Raw genomic sequence first — 25,607 nt, 5'->3', positions numbered from 1 at the left:
AAATATTTCCCCAGAATCCCTCTAGATGGTAAACAGAATGTAATATTAAAAGTCAACATGTCTTCTAGTTAAGCCCCATGATGATGGCTCTTTCAGGAAATCAGTCAATTGGACATAAGGACACTACTAAACAAACTCTGCACATGCCTGTGTATGGCACTATATTAAGCACTCTGGGGTAGTTACAAAAGAGGTGGCATAGTCCTTGCTCAACAAGCAGTTCAGACTCTACTACAGAACAGAAAAAACATTCAATCAGGGCTGGTCCTTTTGGAAGGCCACAAGCTGGCTTTTTGCTTCTTTAATATGGCACCAGGTTAGAGAGAACCCTCCTGTGTCCCTGCCCGCCCATTTGCCCTGTGTGGACAAGAGCACATCTGGCAAATAATCAACATGAGCCAGTTAAACGTTGGATGCTAACTATTACGGATGACCAGTCTGACTTCATTCTTCATTAGTCAGCACTGACTGGGGTCTGGAGTAAAGTGGTGAAAATGACAGGAGCCTGTCCAAAAGCGGGGCAGGCGCAGCAGGGGGAGACAGATGATGGGTGGTAAGGGACAGCTGAGCCCTGCAGCGCCCCACAGGAATCACAGAGCATTTGGGAAGGACCTGACCCCAATTTGGCTGCTGCCTGCTTTCCATCAGGGAGGAAAAGCTGAATTTTCATTTGAAGTTTAGCTGTCACATGATCTGAACCTAAGGGGTAAAAATCAATGGAATGATCACAGTTCTGAGGCATCTGTAGCACAACTTGAACTCACAATTTTTAAAACTTACCAAATTAAAGCAGCTTACTAAAGTAAGCACAGGCACTAAAGATATTTCATTTCTTTGAACAATGAACTCTCAGATTTCAGCACGTGGAAATCAGAAGCATTATTGTATAATCACTGAAAATAAAGGCGAGCCATTCTAGAAGGGCTACTCCCTGAGAAGCAGGATGGCTGGCCTGGGCTGTCGGCTGGCGTACAGCCTGCATGCCAGATCTCATGAGGTCTGCGTCACACTCTCAGAGACACCAACCCATGTTTACTGAAGATCACTTGAGCTTCAAGGCTTCTGTGGCTGTCCGAGGCTACACTGCTAAAAAGCAGTGGAGCTTGTTTTTTCCATGGGTCCCCAGGGAGGTCCATGGTCTGATGTCTGGGCTGCAGAGGCTCTGTATTCAACAGTGACATGTCCCAACTGGTACAGTACCCCCTATATCTTTACAGAAGGGAAAGGCTGTACTGCTTGGGTCACAAGCTGGGAGTGGAACCCGAGGGACACTCTCATCCTCAGGAGCCTGACACCCACACTGGACATGAGGAGCAGAGAAAGGCACTACCATTGTGTCCCCAGGGATAGCCAAGGGGTACTTACTCTGCAACAGTTCACTGGTCAGGTTCAAGATTTCCTTCGGAGACACAGTGGCTGTAGCCCCAGTGCCTGATTTCTGAGTTTTTACTCGACTCTTCTTACCCATTTTCTGACTACAAAACAGAGAAGACAAAAAGAAAAAAGTCACATTACCAAAGAACAAAATCAAGTAATAAAATATAGCATGGCAGCATCTTCATCTTGACATGCTAAAATCTTACCACTCACATGCCAGGTCCTGAGGTTTCCTTCTAGAAAAAGAAATGTGTAAATTAGTATCTGAAGGCTCTCAAATAGGGAAAAAAATCTTCATGGCAATCTCTGGAAGAAAAGTTTATTCCTTTTCACTTATAAGAACTAGAGTAGAAGCAAACTGTACTCTAAAATTTTTTAATTGTGCAGAGATTATCATGTAAACTAAAATGTTCACACTTCAGGAACAACAGTGACAAACGTGCACTGCACATGTGTGTACCAGAGACATACACACTACCATAAGGACACAAAGACCTAAATATTCTCTATCCACTTTCCTTTAAAAGCATCTATTCCTAGGAGCAGTAGTATCATAAGTTGACAGATCAGAATTTACACAGCTGAAAACCTTTTATACAGCTAGTCTAATTCCAATATGCCATTCCATGGAGAATCCTAAGTGCCTTGCCCATGGCATTCCAGGAAGTCCACACAGACCTTGGGCTTAGATGAGGTCAACCACTCATGAGTCCTATATCACTGGACACATGAACAATGACTAGAATATGAGATAGTGTGACACAGAACTATCTCAGGGTAAACACATCTATGCGATGATGTTTGTCTGAAGACATTTTATAACATTGTCCTGAAGGAAACAAGGAATTTGGATGTGAAAAGCATCCAAATTGGGCAATCCAAAGATGGGACAGGATTGAGCAAAGCATGAGACCTCTGCAGGGAAGCCAGAAGCAATCTGGCCAGCTGAGAGGACTGGGGCTACTGCCTGGGAGTCTGAATGTGACTCTCAGGAGAGAAGAATATTAGTTAGGGTGGCGACCCAGGAAGATGAGACAGTCCAGCCAAGAGTCAGTGGAGCAGTGAAGAGCAAACCATCCCAGCAACCTCCTTGGTGCAGCCCCAGCCAGTACACCACATGTGCTCTCAAGGAAGCACCAACAAGTAATCTTTGGACCATTTATTTGTTTAAAAAAAAAACAAGGTAGGTGGGAGTACAGCTCAGTGGTAAAACACATGCTTAGTGTGCCCAGGGTCCTGAGTTCAATTCCCAGCACCAAAGGGGAAAAAAAAAGAAAAAAAGAAATGACTATTACAGTGTGGAAAACTGTGACAACAGGTTTAAAATGCATATTCTCCAACTAAATAGATCACTGATTCCATTGTAACTGAATCCATGGAAATAAGGCTATGTACTAAAATAACTGGAAAGAGCATTGTTTACTAAGACGTGTACCTTTTCTAATGTGTAAAAAAATAACACATGACTCATGGATCTAATAAATTTTCTAAAAAACAGTGCAAAATATCTTGTCAGTCATCCTGCAATAAAAGGCCACCAGTAAAGATGCGAAAAACTGTTGCAGAATTAAAAGGAATTGGACAAAAGCAGAAAAAGATAAGTGAGGGGAGGGCAGGAGGAGGAACAGCTTAACACAGTTCCCACACCAAAGGACTGTCTTCCAAAAAGGAAAATGCCCCTTCCCTGTCATTACTCACTCAAGGCCAAGAGCAAGGGCACAGCCTGGATAGAGTACCTCCACCTTCTAAACTTCAGACCCTGCCATAGCCGTGGAAGGCATCTCTACAGAGGACCACTGAACTCAACCTGAAAATAACCCAAGCCTCCACAGAGTCAGGTAACAAGGACTTTACTCACTGCTACATACAGTGGCTCTGCTGGCCTGGCAGGAAGAAATGCAGACGCACGCTGCTGGTGCTGGCTCAATGGCCTTTCCCTTCTGCCCTGCTAACATCCTCTGTCGTGTGACAGCCTGTGAACTGCTTAAGAAGGGCACTTCCATGAAGAGCTGCAAGATCCTCCCCCTTCCCTGAACAGCAAGGGCCTGTGGCGGCACGCTGCTCTGCCCCAGCCTGCGCAGCACACACCCAGGGCTACACAACAGGCTTTTCCACTGACCCACAGCCCCTCACCTCTCCACCAACCCTCAGCATGCGCCCAAGGCCAGTGGCTTATAACAGCAGTGGCCACAGCTACCCTGTATTCGGTGCCTGTCCGCTAGGCCCAGGAACAGAAACAGCTCCTCTTGTGACTTTCCCAGATGCTCTGGGCAGTTGACATCATCACCCTGACATTCTCAGGAAGGTCAAAAGTCTTTCCTCTTTCCAAGGTCACACATCAGGCGAGAGGCAGTACTAGGATCTGAACTTAGCAGCACTACTACCTGCCTCTGTCCACGTGCAGGGAGGAAGCGCTTGGCGTTCCAGAGTTCCAAAGGGCTAAAAGGTCCTGATCAACACTACTGGATTATGTCCCTGGCAGTGGTCACTCAATGCATCTGAGCAGCTCCAGCCACCTTCTTCTAACCTCCTTCCACACCCTTCTGAGCTCATCCTCCTGCTTAGAACCTGACACTAGTCTCTTATGAATGGCCCTGGCCAAGCCCCCTCCTGCTGCTTGCATCTACCCTCATGCTGCCACCCACCTGCCAGCACCTTATGTTCCAGGAACACCAAGGACTCCCAGTCCCTCACACAGGCTCTGGCACATGCCTTGATGCACCTGTCCTCTCCTTCCCCATCCCCCTCGCATGCAACACTTTAGTAACATGTCCACAAATTCTGCATCCCCTGAGAGCCTTGCTGGTCCTCCTGGTCACGACCTTCTCTCCTCTACACCTCTGGGAGTTCTTGTAGATCCTACAGTGGGTTGGAACCCACTGTGTCAAGACTGGCTCAAACACCAGACACCCACTTGAGACAAGAGAATCTCTGAGGGGGTTTCTCTGCTTTACTTACTTCCCTATCCCAACCTCTAACCCAGAACTCCACACACAGGCATTCTTAAGTCAGGTCAAAATCTTCATTTCTGAAGCTTCTACCCAGGTTACTACTTCCTTGGAACTTTGAATTCCTGCTCTAAGTGAGAGACCATTAAACATATGACCACCATGATTTGAAAACAACAGATTCCTTTGACAGCAATTTTCTTACAGTAGAGAACTTACAACTCAAATTGTTCACATTTCTTTATTTTCTGCAGTCAGAAAACTGCTAGCTTCTAGAAATACCAGTAGATGTGGAAATGCAACAGAGGCAAAACTTCAAAACACATTAGTAAACTAAACCCTGAAAACGAGGTATGCTGGCTGCCATCTTCAGAAGTCCTGCGGGCTGTTTACAGTCACCTGCCCAGGCAAGACCCTGCTGGCCAGCTCTTTAAATCCCCACTCACTCCTCTGCCTCTGATCTCCTCCTGCACCACACTGCCCACAGTTAGCCCTAAAAAAAAAAAAAAAACTGAAGTATAAAACACGGCAGCAAAGTACAAATCCACGGCTCCTCCACTGGCCTGCACAGCTACCACCAGCAGAAAGACAGGGAGCGCCCAGAGCAGGCCAGCCCTTCTTCCAGCCCCTCCTACTCTAGACCCACACGGAGAAGTAGCCACTGCTTTGGCTTATGTTACCATTGATCAGTCCTCCTGTTCTTGAACATCATACAAATGGAATTACATACTACATAGGCTTCTTGTGTTCAATTTAAAGTTTTTCCCCAGCTCAGAGGATAACACCTGACCTCCCTAGCAAGGCCTTGGAAGGGTGACCTGCCTCAACCCCCTTTTCTGTCTGGCTTTCCTCTGCCCATCCTTTACACAACATGGCTCCAAAAGTTTGCTAGTGTTCATCCTTTTTTCTGGCATGGAGTCACCTCTTGTCTATGCCTTGTCTTCTCCTGGCAAAATTTTCCACAAACTTAAGTCCCCATCAAAATGTCCCCAATGGCTTTAGAGGAAATTATAGGCTCTTCGTTGCAGTCCCTACTCCCATGAAAGTTCCTTAACCCAGGAAGAAAGGGTTAATCAAATTTGAGGTCATTAACAGATGCTAAAGGCTGGACTTATCCTGGAGTTCAGTTTATTAGGCGGCTTTTTTGGACTCTTTCCCTCCCACAGGGATATAGCCCCTAAGGGAGAGAAAGCTCTGACCCTAGTTTAGGCAGGAAGAATCTTCATCTTAATTAAGGGGGAGGAGAGTTACCTATCCCTGTCCCCAGAGAATGCTACTCCCTAGGGCACAAGATCCTAGGTCCTGCTATCTCTTAATCTGTTCTACCCAGAGACAGGGTTCCAAGGCTCTGCAGTCCAGAGAGCTCCCAGAGTTCTCAGCCCCGTGCATTGAATCCAGACAGCCACAAACACATGGTCTAGCCTTTACCTTTAAGAACTTAGTCTCTGGAGGACAGGGACTACTAATTCAGATGCTCCTCTAACCTTAGGGCCACCAATGTCTGTAAGATTTATCAGCTTCTGGGTTGGTCTGGTACTGTATTCTAGTTATTTGTGGGACATTCCTAACTCAAAGCACCTGGAAGGCAGGAGCCTCAAATTTACCTGTTTTCACCCCCCAAAACATCAGGCTCTCTGTTGCACTTTGCCAGCTCCCCACACTTTGCCCTCTCTTGGCCCCTGGTCTGGTTATCATTCCCAGTTCTACACACTTCTTACCCTGTTACTCTGGCCTGGATACCCTTAATCCTTGGCCTCACCACAGGGTCTCCCACCCCACACCTCCAAGCATAGCTCAGAGCCTTTGTCCTCACCCACTGCAGTATAAATTACTTATATGCTCATTTAACCTGTTGTCTTGTGGCAGGAAGAAACTAAAGTGTCCAGCTCTATATTATCTGTAGGATCAAGTGCAGCAACATGGATACAGTAGACGGTCAAATGTCTGCTGAAAGAAGAAATCTTTGCATATCATATTTGGATATATTATAGTTACTAATTATGCCCACCATGACTAGAATAGCAGTCAAATGAAACACTGGACTAAATATTTAACAGTTCCACTAATGAACCACCACAACTCTTAAAAGTAAAAATGAAAATGTGTGTGTATATATAAAGAGATGAATAGATAGGTGGGCCATGCCATGGGGATTAAGGTTAAGGTACAGCTTATACAATATCACACTTAAAAATGGGTTTCTTTTGGAAAACCAAAGCTTAGGACAGATATTAAATTCAACAATGAACTGAAAAAACAAACACAAATTTTGAAAGTGTTTTTGGTTTCTTTGAAGCCAGCAAAATTCTTTGTTTGAAGGCAATAAAACAGACAGACAATAAGAACTAGTCAGTTTCTTTCTTTTTTCTTTTTTTGGTACTGGGTATTGAACCCAGGGTGCTTTTTTTTTTTTTTTTTTTAACCACTGACCTACATCCCCAGCCCCCTTTTTTATTTTTTATTTTGAGCCAGGGTCTCACCAAGTTGTTCAGGGTCTTATCAAATTACTGAGGTTGGTCTTGAACCTGCAATCCTCCTGCCTCAGCCCTCAAGTCACTGGAATTAGAGACACGTGCCACTGTGCCCAGTAACCAGTCCATTTCTGACAGAAAAGAAAGAGCTATGGCCAAGCTCAGCTTAAAGCTTAGAGAGGGCTGTAACTTAGCCAAGAGACCAGAGCCGCCAAACAGCACACCTACCACTTCAAACATGAAATCCTAGATTAGCATACAGTTGGACTATAAATATAGGTGCGCTAATTAAACAAGTTCTCTGCATCTCAGTGCCTAGGACAACGCCAGCTACTGCAAAAGACAATGAATGATGGAGACCAGACCTTTGGGCTGGTCACACCCAAAATAAAGCAGCAAAGTTAATTTCTAAAATATGTAAGAACACAGAAGGGCAAGGAATGAAGCACAGTTTAAGAAGGATGACTAAATTTTGAGTCAGTTTGAGAAGGTGTTAGTATCCCGTATGGGTGGTTTTCTAAATTAAATCCCACTTTACCTTTTTTAGCTAACAAAAAAGATCTGTGCTACATGATTTTGCCAATCTTATGGATTTGAAATAACTACTGACCCTTTTTGCTTATGATTCAAAAATGTGCTACACAGAATGAATAATTTTCATTTGTGATTTCAGTTGAAATCCAAGTTTCAACAAATGAAATAGTCAAAGAGATATGATGTAAAATAGACATCCTTAAAATCAAATAGACATCCTTAATTCTCTACAGAGAGAAAGCGCGAGCGCACATAAGCCTATTAGACATTTAGCAAGTTTCTATAAAAACCAATATTTATAGTCAATATTATTGGAAAAATGTAAACACACACTAACACATATTCTTCCCCCTCCCCATTAAATTACAAATATTAGCCAGAGGTACAAGGCTAAATGAAAGATATTTTCTTCCAAAGTTTATATTGAAATCAGGCATAATTTACAAATACTTATTGAATTATCTTTGGGAAACTCTAAGTATAGGGGGGAAAATGATTTAAATAATACTTAAGACCAAAGAAAACGTGAAGAGAAGAGAAGTACTATAGGACTGACAGAGAACTGCACTGAAAAAAAAAAAAAAAAAAAAAAACCGAATCACAGGAAGGGTCACACCCAAAATAAAGAGGAACAGCCAAGCTAAGGGTTTGATTCATCCCTACTTCTTCACCATTAAGATATTTTTAAAACCTATAGGATCTTAAAATTCTGGCCCTTTAAAACACTATAAATTATTAAGTCCGTCAGCAATTTCCCCATCTAACAGAACAGAGGAAAGTAAGTGCCACACTCAATCATCACTTACACTGCTGATACGCAGGGCCATCTGTAACCAACCACTTGTAACCAATGATTCTATTTCATATAAAGAGTAAAATAAATAGGTCCAGAAAAGTAAGATAACGCACATTTGGGAAACATAGCTAATGAGGAGGGGTCACAGGGTGAAGGTGTGCTAAACATTGAACTCATTTTTACAAAGTATACTTCACACATACTAAAAGGATACAATTCAGTACAGTTTTTTTAAGTTCTAAATGAAAAGGATACATATATTATATTTTGCTTGAGTTCTTCCTGAAAAAAAAAATGCTTTTAAATAAGTATAACAAGAACAAACATTTCTGATTGCACTTATTTGGCAATTTATCCAGGAAACTCTACCTCAAGCACAGCATCTGTTTTTGGGGGCAGCTTGCACTAACCCAACTTTACAGCTGGACTGAGGAGGGAATGGCTTCCTCCTCCCTCAGGCCCCCAGCTGAGAAGTGCACTTGAGCAGGTAAGAGTGTGCTCAATCTGTGCATGGAAGAACAGGAAATACATTTCTCTCCATTTCACTAAAATACTTTGCAGGTCATGTTATTACATTCCGAATTAAATACACAAATTGCAGGATGACAGATGAGGAAACTGAAAGGCATTTGGACAATGTTTTCTCTCCGGCAGACACTGATAAGTATTGTACATACCATCCTTGCTTCACATGTACCAGTTAACTGAAGGAGGTTAGTATCAGAAATTTGTTCTGGCTTTACCCAATAGCCGGGCCCAGTAGCAAAACATACCATACTAACTTACACCAGTTTAAGAGGCTCACAGGCACCCATCATTCCACACTCTAACTAAAGGAGACACTAATGTGCCATGATTCAAAAGTATTAAGAAACCAAAGCAGCAGCTACTTAAGTACCAGGATGAACATAGATATACAAGATGCATGTAAAATTTCAATTTTTGTACAGAACATTTGGGGTTGTCATATATACATTACAAGTTGAGACTTTAAAAAGTTGTCACTCTCCATTAATTTACACAATAATATTAAAGATGTTAAAACCACTTCTGATACATAATAGTTTTGTTTTAATCTGTTGAATTGAGTTATAAACACACTTAAATTAACACGAGGCTCTTCAGGTTCCTGCTTCAACAGTGCTTGGATGGACGAGTACCCCACTCCAGACAGCCCATAAGCCAGCAGCCCTCCCCCACCGACTCACAGTGCCCAGGGTCCACCACCTCCCAATCAGTCCCTCCCCAAGCCACTGCAGCACAGCACAGCCACCTGCTGCGACAACCATGTCCTTATTGCAAGCAGGTGTGCAGGACTTAGAGGCCATTAACCACCAGATCAACAGGGAGCTCTATCCTCCTTCCTCTGCCTGTCGGCATCTTCTGACTTTGAAGAGCTTCACCAATCTCAGGAGGAGAGGGAACATGCAGAGAACCTGATGAAGCTGCAGAACCAACAAGGTGGTCTGGTCTTCCTTTAAGATAGCAAGAAACAGACCGTGTCAACTGGAGTCTGTGTTACACTTGGTGAAAAGCCAAAGCAGCCTCTACGAACTATAAAATTTTGCCATGAGCAAAAATGACCCCCATTTGTGTGACCCCAACTAGGATTTGTTACCTGAACGAGCAGACAAAATCCATCAAGAATTGGGTGACTGTTAACTAACTCATCCAAGATGGGGGTCCCAACATCTAGTATGGTAGGAATCTTTTGGAAAAGCACAGCCTGCAAGACAGTGACCAGAGCCGAGCCTTAGGCTGACTTCCCCACAGCCATAAGTGGCCTCCCCAGTCACAAGGCAGTGCGTGCATGTTGGGGTTCACCTTTACCTTGTCTCTCTGTTGTCCCGAAACATCTACTAATGTTCTTTAGTTTGTGCCATTCCTTCAAATCAAGAAATGAAGCATCCTTTCTCCCCCAAAAAACTGAGGTCCCTACTTAAGAGAAATTGGAAAAAAAAAAAAAAAAAACTTTGAAAAGGAATCAGTTGATAGAAATAAACATTTCTATTAAATGTTTCTAACATAAAGAAGACACTGTAATTTCTGCTAAGAAATTACCTTCAAAGAACTCCTACTCCTACCCTAAGGATCCTAGATTCCAGAACTGTGGAGCATCAAGATTGGAAGAGACCTTCAGGGTTATCTATGTTAACCCTCAAGCCCCCTCATGCTTTACATATGGCATCTAACATTACGCAGCAATTACGGTTGTTACCAACTGCCTGATTTAAGTCTGGAAACCCATAAGACAGGCAGGACATGGCACATGTCCTCTCTGGCTGACAAGTGCACAAGCTGAGGCTGACTGCTAGGCTGATCCTGGCCACCTATGCTCAGTGAGAAGCAGTGCTGCTGCCCTTCCTGCAGCCTGTTCAATTCCACGGCAGCCTCCTCCAGGATACACTGCTTACAAGTGAGGCCTGGTCATCTTCTTGGACCTGCCCAAATTCTTTGAAGACAGCTTTCATGTCCTCCCCAATGTCTTCTCTTCTCCAAGTTTAACATGCCCCTCAAGAAATACTTCTCAAGAGTGAACAAAACCACTTAGGTATATTGCACTTAGATGGTCAGTTCTTAAAAGGTCAACAAAACCCTTCAGATGTGCTCGGAGTCCAGTTCAGTGGGACTCCTGCCTTCACAGAACTCAATAATATTTCTTAAACAGCTACAGCTTTTCTCCAAGAATACATTCACTTATTTGGTGCATGTTTCTTGAGTATCCAATCTGAAATACAAAGACAACAGGGACATGGCCCCATAGCCTTCAGGACAAGATAAAACAACTAAAGCTATTCATCACATAAACTAACTTTAGCAAAACAGATGTGCTATATTAAACAACTGAAATTTTGAAGTTAAGGTGATTATTCATGGTAACTATCACACTGTTTCTTTCAGGATAACATTCCAGGCTGCCCAAAATGGTATCATCCCTGTCATTTACAGTAGCAATTCCCCAACATAATCAACCTCCACATAATTGCCTCATTTGGTCATTTACTATGTACTGAAACTGAGGTGAGCATTTTACAAAAATTTTTATCATGCCCCTCTATAGATGAGAAAGCTGATCCTTAAAGAAAGTAGCTGATGTATGCAAGATGACACTCAAATTGGTAGCAATCTGACAAGCACACTTGATGACAAACTTTACTGATACTCAATAATAGAACATCAAGGATTCAGCTCAAAACCAACATTTATGAAAGCCCAAAAGTTCATTGCTTATCCCTAATGTTCAAAGTAACAATATTTTCCTGCAATAGTAAAACATATAGGGGTAAAGGTTTTCCCTCTTTGGTCTTTGAAAAGTATAAAACTATTCTTTGCCTTGTCAGGAGTGGCCTGAGGTTTAATTTGAGACAAGAGTGAAACTTGCAAAGGAGCCTCCACCCAATCAGGCGCATCCCGCGTTGAGTTCTGCAATGCCACACTTGCTGTTCATCAAAAACCTGCACAAACCAATTAGGTAACCATGACAATGCTAAATTATTACAATCAACAAATGAAAAATTTACTAGCAAATTTAGTTAAATTACTAGTAAATACTTTATGGCAAAAGCAACTTTAATGATAATTCTTACTTTCTCTTGAATATGCTTAATAGAAAACTATGATATTGAAGAGTCATGTCTATTTTATAAAACTGAAACTTTAAAATTCACTGATCTTGGGCTGGGATTATGGCTCAGCAGTAGAGCACTCGCCTAGCATGGGCGGGACCAGGGTTCGATCCTCAGCACAACATAAAAATAAAGGCATTGTGTTGTGTCCATCTACACCTAAAAAAATAAATAAATATAAAAATAAAATTAATAAAATAAAATCCACGGATCTTGTTATATTCTAGTGAAGTGTTTTATTTAAAAAAGGGCAATATAAGTCAGGATCAGATAGTAACAAACCTAAAATACTGCATATTTATTAAGAATTCTATGTATACAATTGTTACTACCAACCCAAAAAATTTTTAAAGAGTTCTTGTTTATCACATGATTATCCATATTGTCTACACAATTTTCAGTCCTTCTTAAAGAGTGAAAACATTTCTTCCTGCTGCTGCTCTGCTCTCCTCTCTCCCCACCCCATTCCTGAGGCTAGGCTTGTAAAAGATTAAAATTTCACTGTGGCTTGGTAATCAGTGCCACTCAGAGCCTTTACAAAAGCTTAACTTGAGAGTGTGCCCTGTCTTCCGTTGTCAGCCAGGAGGGTTTGGACTTACCTTAATCCAGATAGTTCATGTCTTGGAAAATACTTGAAATAAGAAGGGGGAAAAAAAGAATTTCAAAGTCTTAACTTTGGTATTAGAATTTGATTTCATTATCATATGAAATATTTTTTTGTTCAAGTTTATTTCAGGTTCAAATTGTTAATAACTATGTTGGTACCTCTGATCTGTGGTCTGTTTACTGCAAAAACCTAGAGAAGACTCCTAAATGGAAATGGGGTCTATGTAGCTAATTGCCAGCTGGGTGAATTTAACAACAACAAAAAAAAAAAAAAAAATGGACTTATTAATAGGTTAATAAGCTTCTGTGAATTAAGTTTTTTTCATAAAACTATATGACAAGAAAAACTAGTAAACTTCTCTACAAGTTTGTTTACAAATTGTCAAACTCCTTGTAATAGAAAAATATAATACTGTCAGAAATATATTTTTAACTTGAAAGTTAAAAACTATTGTTTTCATATCAAAATAATGAATATCTTCAATTTTATGAGTAGGAAAATGAATTAGTAAGAGGAAATCCAATGCATAGCAATCCATTTTGCCAAGTAAGGTGTACCTATAACTGCAACAAAAGTGAAAATCATATAAACTTTTAAGTGAGGAATCCTTAAATCCTAACTCGTTAACTATGAACTAGAATGATATTTAAAAAAAATGTTTCTGACTGTAAGAAGAGAAAAAGGATGCACAGAAAATCAAAATATTTTTCACTAATAAATCAACATAACTATAAAGGTGAAAATATAAGCTAATTGAGAAAGCAAATAACTGGCCATTAGCAACTTCCAAAGTGACATTAGAAAGAAGATATATTCAACCGTTCTATTAAAAATATTGAATGTCACATTAATAAATGACTCCTTTTCCTCTCTGGGGCAACATGATCATGGTTCTATTCCCAGGACTTTGGTCCAGGGAGAGGAAACACACTTACTAGAAACTTCCTCCTCACCCCCAACAGAAGCACCATGCACTGTAGCCAGGAGTATGTGAGGTTTCCAAAGATAAAAAACCTCCCAGTGGAAGACATTCATCAAACCATACACAACAAAGATACAGTGTTATTAGTTAAATTTCTAACAGCTACTTCAGTTAGTGAAAGTAAAAAGGAGACTATGTAATTCAAACATTTAAGAGGCTTTTAAAGTCTTAAACTAAATTGACATCTAGTCAGAAAGCATTCAGAGGAACCCTGACTTGGAGACAGCATATTTACTCATATTTCTACTAAAATTCCATAGGGCACAAACTATGTACAATCACACACTCCCAACCCTCATTCTTGGGTTCCATATCCAGATTCAACCAACCATGGATCAAAATATTTGGGGAAAAAAAATCCAAAAAAAAAAAAAAAAAACATGTACAGACTATTTTCCCATCATTCCCTAAATAACACAGTATAGCAACTATTTACAACAACTATTCACATAGTATTGACATTATATTAGGTATTATAAGTAATTTACAAGTGACTAAAAAGTTTATGGGATGATGTAGACAGATTATATGCAAATACTACATAATTTTATCTAATGGAAGAGGCTTGAGCATCCCTGAGTTTGGCTATGGGGGCAGAGGGAGTGTCCTGCAACCAACCCCCTGTGAATATACAGGGTCTGTACCTGGGTTTCACTGGTTGCCAAGATCATCCACTAAATTTTTACTATAAGCAAACCCTTGTTGTGCTGATATTGATACTTTTCCTAGCATTGTCATCTTTGCCATTCTGGGCATGAAAGCATCAAGTTTTTAGGAGGTTGAATGGCTAAATCAGAGTTCTCAAAAACTTTCCTAGTAACTAAACTTAAGAACAGAAAATATTTGAATTCAGTCTTCACATTTCTCTCATTATCTAAAGAAAGTTTTATTCTTCACTGAATGTGGCCTAAATATCCATGACCTGGAAGAGAAGCTCAACGCTACTTTCTTGGTAACAATTTCACTGCACTATATCTTATAGACAGAGAATGAACAGAAACTCTCATTCCTGCAGCACATACAGGCATAAATATTTTAATCTTCAAATCCAACATCACTTCTACTCCAAGAAAAAAAAACAAAAACACAGATAGCACACTGGAAGAACGAAGAAAAGTGACAACCATTTCACTCTGTTCAGACCAGAGATCCACTTCAGATATTAAATACACAGAGAGAAAGGAGGGCAAGACAGGAAAGTGGGAGTGGAAGGCTCAAAACCCAAGGTTGTTTGGGATCCCAATAAAGAGGTTGTTCTATCTTTAAGCACTGCACTTTGCAAACTACTTTCTTAAGTCAGAGAAAAACTCATTCCCAAGTTGTTGGAATTTTACCAAAATATTAATCACAGCAGACGCTGAGATTAATTTGATAAGGTGTGACTTCAAGCAAAGTAACCCGTATAAGCACTGTATATCGTGGTTCGAGCTCATCTTTGCAAATTTCAAAGGTAGAGAGAAAAGTTGATTGTGTTTTACTATATTCTTGGAGTATATTCACTTAAACAGCTGTCCAAGACTGTTACTGATCAATTAAGCTTTAAAATGTCATCATAGTCCTTTCTGAAAAGGCAAAATTAATCTATCGACACATTCTAAAAGTATTTTTGCTTTTGAAACATCGCCCCTTTTATTTAAAAGAGCAAGAGAGTATGTCCTAAGTGATTCTGAACGCGTGCATTTTTCTGAAACACTTAAATGTCTTCCTCCCTACACAACGAAGCGGAGGTGAGGCCCCCGCAGCAAGTGGCGCACGTCACTAATCGCCTCCTTCTCCCCAGTGGAAACGGAGGAATTGGCAGAGTTGCTTCGCTAGGCTGAAGCCACGAGGAGGAAGAGTTTAAAACCGGAATAACAAACTCTAAAGCACTGAATTCTTCTCCCTAGTATGGCACTGCGCGTGTGGACCACGGCCAGGGGCGCGTGGGAAGAAAGATGACCTATTTTCTACGACTGTCTTTATAACTGGGCAGTGAAGGGAGAGAGCGGGGACTGGTCCGCGGGCGCCCTGGTGGGCGCTGGGGCTTGGGAGACAGAGAAACATAAAAACCACATCACCTTCCCCCAGGCGGCGGGGAGACCGAAGGGAGGAAGGAAATGAGAGCGCAACCCGGGCGCACGCGGAGCCCAGAGACCTGCGCGCGAAAGGGGCCCGGGCCCCACCCGAGGGCGGCGCCGAGGGGCCGGGGACACCGGGCGGCGCGGGCAACGTCCCCTGCACCTGCCACCCCCGGGACCCGGCTGGCGCGGAATGGGGTGTCGGCGCCCCCGCCCCGGCAAGCCAGACAGGACAGAGGCCGGGTGGCCTCGGGCTCGCAGGCCCTCTGTGAACGGCCCCACGCGCACACTCGCCCACCGCGGCCCGGAGCCGCCGGCCGAGGAGAGGGCTGGACTCGGCGCGGGCCGGCCGGAGGGTGGCCTCGCGGCGCCCGGGGACGACAGTGCGACTGTCCCCGCAGCCCGCGGGCCGCGCGCGTGAGGCTGCCGCCGGTGCTCACCTGTCCGCTCCCTTTCGCGCAGCGGCGGCGCCACAGTCCAGTCCGGACCCCACCGTCCGCCTCAACCAACCCCCAGGCCGCGGCGGCGGCGGTGGCGGCCGGACGGGAGGGGCGGGACGGCGGCCTGAGACGGCCCCGCCACCGCGGCCCAACCCAACTTCTCCCGCCTCCGGGCCCGCCCCCGGGCCACCGCCGCCGCCGCTCATTGGTCAGCGCCTCGCACGCCTGGGCGCGGCCCCGCCCCGCCGCCCAGCCGCCGTTCCGCTCGGGGTCCTGTGCAGCCATTGGGCGAGAGGCTCTGGGGGCGAGAGCGGCCGACTTGGCCCCCGCCGGCCCCGAAACCACAATTGGCTGAACTTTGTCCATGTCCGAGCTCTGATTGGGTAACGGCAGCCTGGACCCCGCCTCCGGGCCCAAGTTCCGTTAGCAGGTTCGGTTGCTTCCGAATTCCCTTTCGCCAAGGGGGCGTGGCCTACGGAAAGGACCCTTTGGCTGGCTCCTCCTCCTACACGCAGCAGCCACTGATCCGCCCGGCGAGTGGAGAGGGAACTGGCGGTTCGTTCCGCTTTGGGGAGCTGTATTTTCTTCTGATTGGCTGATGAGCGGCCGACGCTCCCCGCCCCTCCAGTCGTTTGTTTTTCGTCGCGAGACGCAGCGTGATGACGTATTCCCCGACATTCCACATCCAAGATGGCCGCAGTCAGCAAGGAGAGACGTTGCTAAGGGGCTTGCCTGAGGCGAGGGGTGAGTGACCCGCGGCCCGCGGGCCGCGCCGCCCTCTTTTCGCGTACTTGGAGTTCGGAGTAGGGTATGGACAACTGCCGCCGTCCGCTGGGGGACTCTTGCCTCCGAGATTTCGCCCCTTCTGCTAGCCCCCTTGCACGTTGAAGTTAGCTGGTGACGAGGGGCTGGGGAGTGGGTTTCGGGAAAGGGTCTGAGGCGCAAGGGCGGCATTGGGAGGTCTGAGGAACCCTAGAACTGGTAGGGGCGTTCGATTTGTTGGGGCGCGATTGGGGTTGGAAGATCTTCTAGCGGCGGGAAGAGGGTGGGGGTCTCACCCGGCCGCAGAGGGCTCGTTTCCCTGTTCCTTCGTGGCGGGTCGTGGTTGGGCAGATGTGAGATCTCGGAGACCGTCCCACACCTGCTCTGCTCGGACCTGGGAGTTCGCCGGGCCACGGGGCAAGGGTGGGACTAGGAGGCACTTCCGCGGTGAGCTCGTTCTTGCCCAGATGTCGTCCTCATTCACCCTCTCCTGGGCGGTTGGTTTGGTCGTTATCGTAAGACAAGGTATACGTCTAAAAACTTTCTGAACCATTATCTGCATAGGGTATGCTCAGTGATTAGTCCCTAAGTGTGAATTGCCAATTAAACGGAGCTTTCGCTAAGTCATCTGAGGTTAGGAACGTCTTGTAAAGAGCAGTCACTTAAAACTGGCCTTTTTTTTTTTTAAGGCAAAGTTAATAAGGTTTGTGTATCTCGTTATGTATCCTTTTTTACACATCTATAGCATAGTGCCTTGCAGTCGTAAACACACATTAAAAGTGTCTGTGAATGATGTCTGTGAAAGAGCAGAGCTTTCGATCCCCAGCACCCGGAACACTGACATTTAGTCAGCTATATTGCCAAATGAAAGAAAGAATGGATGATGGTATTAATGGTACTGATAGACATTTTAGTTAAAATTGTTAGCGTTCCTAAGATGCTTATTTGTTAAATTATCTTGACCATAAATGTAATAATTATCCAGAACTCTTAGGGTTTTTTCCAGTGGCTACCATTGATGTCTAGTTTTAGGGGTTTTCTCTCCTTTTCCCTCGTTTTGATTATATTGTAATGTATTATCCAAGCATATTAGTTGATTCCAGCAAAAATCATAGTTAACTAAATTTGTTGCATTTGAAAGTGTAGTTTGCAACAACAAGCAATACAGAAACATTTTAATTGTTAATGAGGTTCTTACATTTTAAATGCCATTTCTAAAATTGAATATCATAAAGAAAAAATGGTTCATATTTTGGCTTATAAAATGTGCAAATTCGTTTTAGGAATTTATTGCAAAACCGCTGAGTTCACTAAGACCGTGAAAAGAAAAAAAATGTTTTCTGCTTTTTTTTTTTTAATCTAAAATTGGGTTAAGGACAAAACAAGAGGAGTTAAATTTGAGATAATTGAGAAGATTATAAAGAATATCTATGGTGCAACCAATTTGGAAAGCAATATGGAGATTCCTTGGAAAGCTGGGAATGGAACCACCATTTGACCCAGCTATTCCCCTTCTCGGACTATACCCAAAAGACCTAAAAAGAGCATACTACAGGGACACTGCCGCAGTCTGGCTGGGCACAAAATCACGAGCCACTCAAACAGGAACAAACTTTATTTTGAAACTCCCGCCAATGCCCTGTATGCTCTCGGGAAATATGCTGACACACACACTGCACTCTCCCTGGCACACACTCCAACAGGAAATCCTCCTCCGGAATTTCTTCCTACCTCACTTCCCCAACCAATGGAAACTCTCCAGGAGTCCCATAGCAAGCCAAGGTGGACAGCAGGGGTCTAATATCCATATGAATGCAGATATTAACATAATCATCATCTCAATGGCTTGTTGGTGTCACCTTTCAACCAAAAATGCCATGCATCATACTACTTGGCTATGGCTCTTAGCAGGACACAGCCACACCAATGTTTATAGCAGCACAATTCACAATAACTAGAATGTGGAACCAACCTAGATGCCCTTCAATAGATGAATGGATTTAAAAAATGTGGCATTTATACACAATGGAATATTACTCAGCACTAAAAAATAACAAGATCATGGCATTTGCAGGCAAATGGATGGCATTAGAGTTGATTATGCTAAGTGAAGTTAGCCAGTCCCTAAAAAACGAATGCTGAATGTCTTCTCTGATATAAGGGTGGTGACTCAGAATGGGATAGGGAGGAAGAGCATGAGAAGAAGACTACCACTAAATAGGGAAAAGAGATGGGAGGGAAAAAGAGGGAGAAGGGGAGTTGCACGGAAGACGGAAGGAGAACCTCATTGTTATACAGAATACATATATGATGTTGTGAAAAAAAATAAAGAAAAAAAGTGTCACATTAGATTGGATAGAGAGAAAGGATGGGAGAGGAAGGGAGGATAGGAAGGGCAGCAGAATAGAATAGACAATATGATTGATGTATGTACATTCCATGTATGTATTATATGTCAAAATACATTCTGCTGTCATGCATGACTAAAAAAATAAAAATAAATCGTATGGTTAAAAATAAAAAAAAATAAAGAATATCTAACTGGATTAAATCTAATTTGTATTTTTAAGGTCAGAGTAATTGCATATAAGATTGTAAAATCATTGTTCATAACCTTTGATATCATTAAGGAATGATAGAAGACTGGAGTCTGGCCTGTTGCTGATTTCACAGAGAGCAATTAGCTGACTTTGGGTACAAGGACTTATTAATGATCAGTTTTATGAAATTGTTGGAAGGGCCAAAAAAGGGCTTGATAGTACTTGGGAAAGGAGAGCTGAGTCCTCCAAGCCAGCAAAGCTTCAATAAGGAAAAGCCATGTGACACAAGTCATATTTCCTTTTGTTACAAGTTTATTAACTGTTGGTAAAGGGGAGATTGTTAAATAACACATAAATCCATTTAGATTTCCTTAGAACACAAAACATAATCTTGCCTAGTAGACACAAGAAGTAAATGTACATTGGATAAAATATAGTTAGGTAATTTATATCCATTTAGATTACTAAACCTAAAATGTTGATTAGTGGGTTGTTAATAGCCTAGAAGGGGGGGTCTTTAGAGGGAACCTATGGAGCTTTGATTTTGCCCTTTTGAATAAAGAGCACTTTTAAATTACTAGCTAAATATGTAAGATGCATAATTCTCAAGTTAATGAATGCACTCAAACCATTGAATGATAAGTAGGAAGCATGTCAGATGACACCCAGAGTTCTTAAAGACCAAAAGTGACAAAGTATAAATTTACTGGAAGTGACTAAATTTGCAAAAATTCAGCTATATTTCAGATGAGGAAGACCTGTCTTAATAAAAAATGGTTCCAAAACGTAATGTTCCATTTATAGAAACAAAGTAGTGTCTAGGTTGAGGAACAGCAGTATCTTGGTCTGAAGTAAGACAGATTGTGCCTCTGCCATTTGCTAACTGTGACAGGTTGTTTCATGTCTCTTTGGCTCCATTGACTCCATTTTCTCAGTGATAAATTGTGAGAATAAGAAAACATAGTTTGCAGGGATGCTGTAATTCAATGGACATAGGATATGTTACTGAATTTACTAGCCTTCCTCCATATGCTCATATGTTGGGCAGATATAAAAAGTGTATTTTTTCTGTTTTGAAATACTTAAGGGGAATTGGGCACATTGGCACACGTCTGTAATCCCAGTGGCTCAGGAGACTGAAACAGAAGGATTGGTAGTTCAAAGCCAGCCTCAGCAATGTAGCGAGGCCCTGAGCAATTTAGTGAGGCCCTGTCTCTGAATAAAATACAAAATAAGGTTGGGGATGTGGCTCAGTGGTCAAATACCCCTGAATTCAATCCCTAGCACCCCCCCCAAAAAAAAAATTAGGGGGAACCTAAATTTTAACACTAAACTCTCAAAACCATCTTGAGAAAATCATTAGGTTTCTTCACCCTGAAGAAAAGAAGGGAATGTAAAATTATCTTTACATATTTGAAAGACAATCAGTAGAAAAGGAAAATGTGTTTTCAAGGCTTAGGAAGCTAAGTAGAGAGTTGTTAAAAAGATTTCAATCGTTATTTTGTGCCATTTGTGTAACGGATCTAGGAGATGAACATAACACATAAAAATCAATCTAAGAATAATGTAAGAGTTATGTGAACACCAGTTATTGATATACAGCAATGCCATAGGCTGCTTTCTAAGTTAAGGTCTTAAAATAAAAATGTCTGAATGAAGGTTAGTAATAATTTAGTACTGTTATTAAAAAAGAATTTACATACCGGATCAGAGAGTTATGTGGTGTCCATTACTATTATGGTCATAATTCTAAATGTTGAAAATGCATTTCATCTTTCATCATGTAAAATGATAATATCTAAAACACATGATTGAAAGGTGTTGCTAAAACACCTTACATGTTGCTTGAGAGATTTTCATTTTTGTGGATCTCATAAATCTCAGTGATTTTCACAGTAATCCCTACTAATAATAAAATTTGTAACTTCAGGACCTTGTTAAAAAAAATTGAAGAGTTATAGAGAAAGGGGTTAGAGAACAGAGGCAAGCACTTTTTCAGGAAGGTAGAGGCTCTAGAGGACTGTTGCTGTTCTGTTTATGTACATTGATTGCATGTTTTTCTGATTTTATGTATTGTTCAATCTGCCCCGCGTCTAAAGGAGATCTATACTAGTTCTTTTAGCAGGGAGTTTAGCCAATGATAGCAAGTAAAATTGACTTGAATATATTTCAGTTACATCCACTTGTGAACTGAGATTCTTCCCATCCCTGTGTCCTCCATAGTGGGTTATTCCTAACCCTTTTTCCCACTCTTCCCCTTTCCTCTCGGTAGATGTCAGACACTCTACTTCTTGGATAGAATGGAGGTCCTCTGAGGTCCTCTTTTAGGATTTACTTCCTCCCACTTAAAACATTGCTTATTGGGGTTGGGATTGTGGCTCAGCGACCAGGTTCGATCCTCAGCACCACATAAAAATAAAAGCATTGTGTTGTGTCCATCTACACCTAAAAAAAAATAAATATTTTTTAAAAAAAACATTTCTTGTTACCTCTTCCTCCATCTTTTTCTTGATTTCTTAAAGAAAGAGCTTCCTTTCTCACATTTTCTCACTATGTTTTTTAGTATCCTTTGTCAGTTAATTCCCTCCTGAAGACTCCTCAGTGATTCTTTTCCTTCCGACTGCACACTCTCTTTGTTTTCTTCTATGGGGGCGGGGGTTGCATGGTGGGGAAGCACAAGAAAAACAACGAAAACTTGCCTTATGCTTTTTCACCCACCTTGTCACTTCTTTGAGCAAGAGTTACCTGAGAAGAACACATATGCCACTCATTCCTAAAAACCCCCTATGGATTTCCTTCTGCCCCACTATACTATGAAAAAAAAAATTGTAATGTATGTCCACTCTATTGCTATAATTCACTTACAGAACCAACTGTTCACAGTGTTTTCAGTGTATTCAAAATTGTGAAGCCACCACAATTGATTTCAGTATCCCTAATAACTAATCACCAATTTGAGTATCCTTTCCTTAATTTCTTGTCCTTTAAGTTTTCTTTAGCATTTCTCAGTGCTGACCACCATCTCTGATTTAAAGTTGATATCCTTTGGTTTCTTGTGCAAGTAAGAATCAAATTTTCCTACCTCTTTGACCCTTTCTTATCTGGTGATTCTTCATACAGGGTCATCAAGAGTTGTTCGCAGATCTCTTTTTCCCTCTCCATTCCTCTGTCCTTTGTCGTGACTTTACAATTGCTACATTTACATAGACAAATCCTAAGTAGATATGTTCTTTCTAGATTTTAACAGACTCATTTGTCTGATAGATGTTTCCACACAATTATCTTTCAAGTTCTTCAAACCTAATATTTATAGAACCATATTCTTCTTCTCTTCCCCTTCAAAACCAGCTCTTCCTTGACTTTCCCTTTTATTTCTGCCTGCCTTTCCCACTGGACCTTGCTTGTATTGTTCCCTGCTGTGCTGTTGAGACCTGACTTAGTAAATGCTCAGCAAATATTTGTATGAATAAGTGCAGAGAGAACTGTTACTATAATAAATCTTTAAAAGTATACCATAAATAAATTACAAATGTGGGTAGATATTGATTCTTTTAGCCAACTGGCCAGGTGCCTTCTGTTCTGCAAGAAGGTACATGACTATTTATTAATATCAAAATATAGAAACATTTCAAATGTTCATCCACAGTAGAATGGATGGATAAGATGTGTTATATCCATAGAATAAAATACTATATGGCACTTTTTCAACTTTGGCATTATTGATAGGTTGAGCCAGATAATTCCTTGTAGGGAGTTGTTCTGTGAATTGTAGTATGCTCAGCAACATTCTTAGCCTCTACCCCCTAAATGTCAGAAGCCATCCCCCAGTTATATAACAGATGTCTGGAGGCGTTTTTTTAAGTGTCCTTGAGAATCACTGTAGAACAGTGATGAGAGAATGAAACCTGCTTTATGAGATAGCAGGGATGAGTCCCACACACAGTGTCAAGCAACAGGAAATGGACATAAAGCAATGTTAGTATGTCACTGGACGTGTCCTTCAAAAATAGGTAAAACTGGTTGGGAAGAGAGGTTAGGATGGTTCTCTTTGCAGGGGATAGGATAGGGACTAGGAGAAGAAGGAAGCAAGCTATGGGAGGTTGGTTGTATTCTGGTTCTCAGTTGAATGGAGTTGCACAGATGTGTTTACTTTGTAAAAATTAATCAACTACACAATAATGCACTTTCTTTCTGTTGTAGTTTATAAAACCATACCCACACATGAGCAAACATTCCTCAGCTACTGAGAGATATGGGCTAGTGGCAATAAGGAAATAAAGAGCCCTTCTGGTCCCCTAAGGAGTCCCATCTGATTTTTACCCCCTGGCCTATTTTTACATTAAAGAATAGAACTTGTGTACCTATGGCCTAGACTGTACACATGTTAACATTTTGCCACTTTTGCTGTGTGATTTTGTTCTTGCCAAACAGTTTGAAAGTAAGTTGCAGACATCATGACACTTAGTGTGAAATGTTGGCCTGCATCTACTAAGAATAAAGTCATTCTCCTATGTGACAATATTATTTTATAGTATAACAATATTACAAATCCTAAGAAAATTCACAGAGATTCCCTTATTATCCAGTACATATTTGAATTTTTCCTAATCCTTATTTCTTTTGTAGTTAAAAAGAGGTGAGGAGGCTGGGGATATAGCTCAGTTGGTACTATGCTTGCTCCGCATGCACAAGGCCCTGGGTTCAGTCCCCAGTACCACCAAAAGCGGGGGGGGGGGGGGGGGCGGGGGGTCCTAATCAAGGTTCTCATTGCATTTGGTTGTTTGGATCTTTAGCTTTTTTAAATCTAGGGCAGTTCCTCCTTACCATCGTTTTATTTTTTTCATGACATTGACTTGTGGGGGGTGATTGGAGGGGTTTCTGGGGATGAAACCAAGGACACTCATTGAGCAACATCCCGATCCTTTTTATTTTATTTTGTCAGGATCTAAATTGCTCAGGCAATTGTGATCCTCTTTCCTCAGCCTCCCAAGTCACTGAGATTACAGGCCTGTACCACCATACTTAGTGACATTAACTTTTTAGTTTCCTTATGCCGTTTAACTTGTTCTACCCCAGTATTACTATAAACTAGAAGTTAAGTCTACAGGCTTGGGCTGGGGAGGTGGCTCAAACGGTAACGCGCTTGCCTGGCATGTGAGGGGCGGTGGGTTCAATCCTCAGCACCACATAAAAATAGAATAAAGATGTTGTGTCCACCGAAAACCCCAAAAAAAGTCTACAGGCTTAGTTGGATTTAGGTTATGCTTTTGTCCACACACACTCCACCCGTATTACTGTGGACTTGGTTTTTATTCAGTATTTTACAGTCAAGAACAGGCATTTTTTCTTTTTAATATTCACATTATGCTGAATGTATCTAGTGTTCACTCTTCCTGATGGCTCCTGTCTTGGTAAACTGCCTGCTTACAACCCAAGAAGGCCTCTACTCCAGACTGGAAAACAGCTTGCTTCCTTTTAGATGGAATGGTTTTGAAAGAACTAAAACTTTGTCACTGAATTGTGCCTGATGATGGGAGTGTCACTACTTCTTTCTAAGTGGAAAGAACTGGCATATATGTATATATATATATATATTTTTTTTTTAAGTGTGATTTATTTTTATATTTTCAATTAAAGTTTAGCATTGTACGTTTTTTCTTAACCTTTAACTTTGTGCATGCATATTTATTTTCTTTGCACAGAAAATCTTGGTTCCTAACATTAACATTTACATATTTGTTTCTGTATATCCTATAATATACCAAAAAGGAGGGTGTGAAAATTACAATTTTAATGCTACTACTGACAGTGTAATGAAGTTTAAGATTTCTCTGAGATTCTTTTTATCCTTAGAGTACATCTCACTGAGGGTATGACGATATCAGCAATTACTTGAAATAATTTTCTGTTGCCCACGAGTTTAACTTTGAGATTTACTTTTTTAGTTTTAGTTACTTTTATTAATACTTAAATGTTTATATGACCAAAAAGTCAAAGTTAGAAAGTAACTTGGAAGCCAACCTGAAAGATCTTCCAGTGGCTATGGTAAAACAATTTTATCAAGAGAATAATGGTATTATTATTATTTATAACTCAAGGAATAAATAAATACCCATAAGTCTATACTGACATAAACAAGTAAGTGAGAGAGAAAGAACAAATCTTTCTTAGAAAAGAATTCTAAATAATATACATTGAAGAAGTGAATGAGATGGAAGGTCACCATGAGAACACAACAGCCAGATGTCACCCCAGCTACTCAGGAGGCAGAGGCAGGAGGATGGCTTGAACCCAGAGCTATGGACAACATAGAGAAACCCCAGTCTCAAACACACACACAAACTGTTGCAGGCAGGATTCTTAGATGAATGCTAAAATTAGTTGGTGACTCTCTTAGAAGAAATGTATTTACATACTTGCTTGCATTATGTAGTATTTACTAATTGCTATGGTGGTTTTAACATATG

The 25,607-nt window shown here is 41.7% G+C and overlaps 2 protein-coding genes across 5 annotated transcripts in view; one reads left to right on the top strand and one right to left on the bottom strand.

Moving 5' to 3' along the window:
• Setd3 (SET domain containing 3, actin N3(tau)-histidine methyltransferase) overlaps window positions 1–15,987 on the bottom strand; it is a 76,770-nt gene extending 60,783 nt beyond the window's left edge. The window contains exons 1-4 of one of the 4 annotated variants that reach the window (XM_076849677.2): window positions 15,839–15,987; window positions 12,352–12,383; window positions 1,584–1,613; window positions 1,366–1,475 (exon numbers count right to left, since the gene is read on the bottom strand). In XM_076849677.2, the coding sequence (XP_076705792.1) occupies window positions 1,366–1,468 (103 nt within the window). In that variant the 5' untranslated portion in view covers window positions 1,469–1,475; window positions 1,584–1,613; window positions 12,352–12,383; window positions 15,839–15,987. Of the gene's footprint in view, window positions 1–1,365; window positions 1,476–1,583; window positions 1,614–9,399; window positions 9,450–12,351; window positions 12,384–15,838 lie in introns of those variants that run through there. The other 3 variants (XM_076849679.2, XM_076849676.2, XM_076849675.2) reach the window with 3 other exon arrangements.
• Window positions 15,988–16,486: 499 nt separating this feature from the next.
• Window positions 16,487–25,607, top strand: part of Ccnk (cyclin K) — a 28,880-nt gene continuing 19,759 nt past the window's right edge. The window contains exon 1 of the mRNA XM_076849674.1: window positions 16,487–16,582. The gene's annotated coding sequence lies outside the window, so the exon portion shown is untranslated. The remainder of the gene's footprint in view (window positions 16,583–25,607) is intronic.

This window comes from Callospermophilus lateralis, chromosome 3 (genome assembly GCF_048772815.1).
Source record: "Callospermophilus lateralis isolate mCalLat2 chromosome 3, mCalLat2.hap1, whole genome shotgun sequence".
NCBI classification, from domain to species: Eukaryota; Metazoa; Chordata; class Mammalia; order Rodentia; family Sciuridae; genus Callospermophilus; species Callospermophilus lateralis.
The sequence above is the reverse complement of the archived record's forward strand: the minus strand, read 5'-3'. Positions and strand labels throughout refer to the sequence as shown.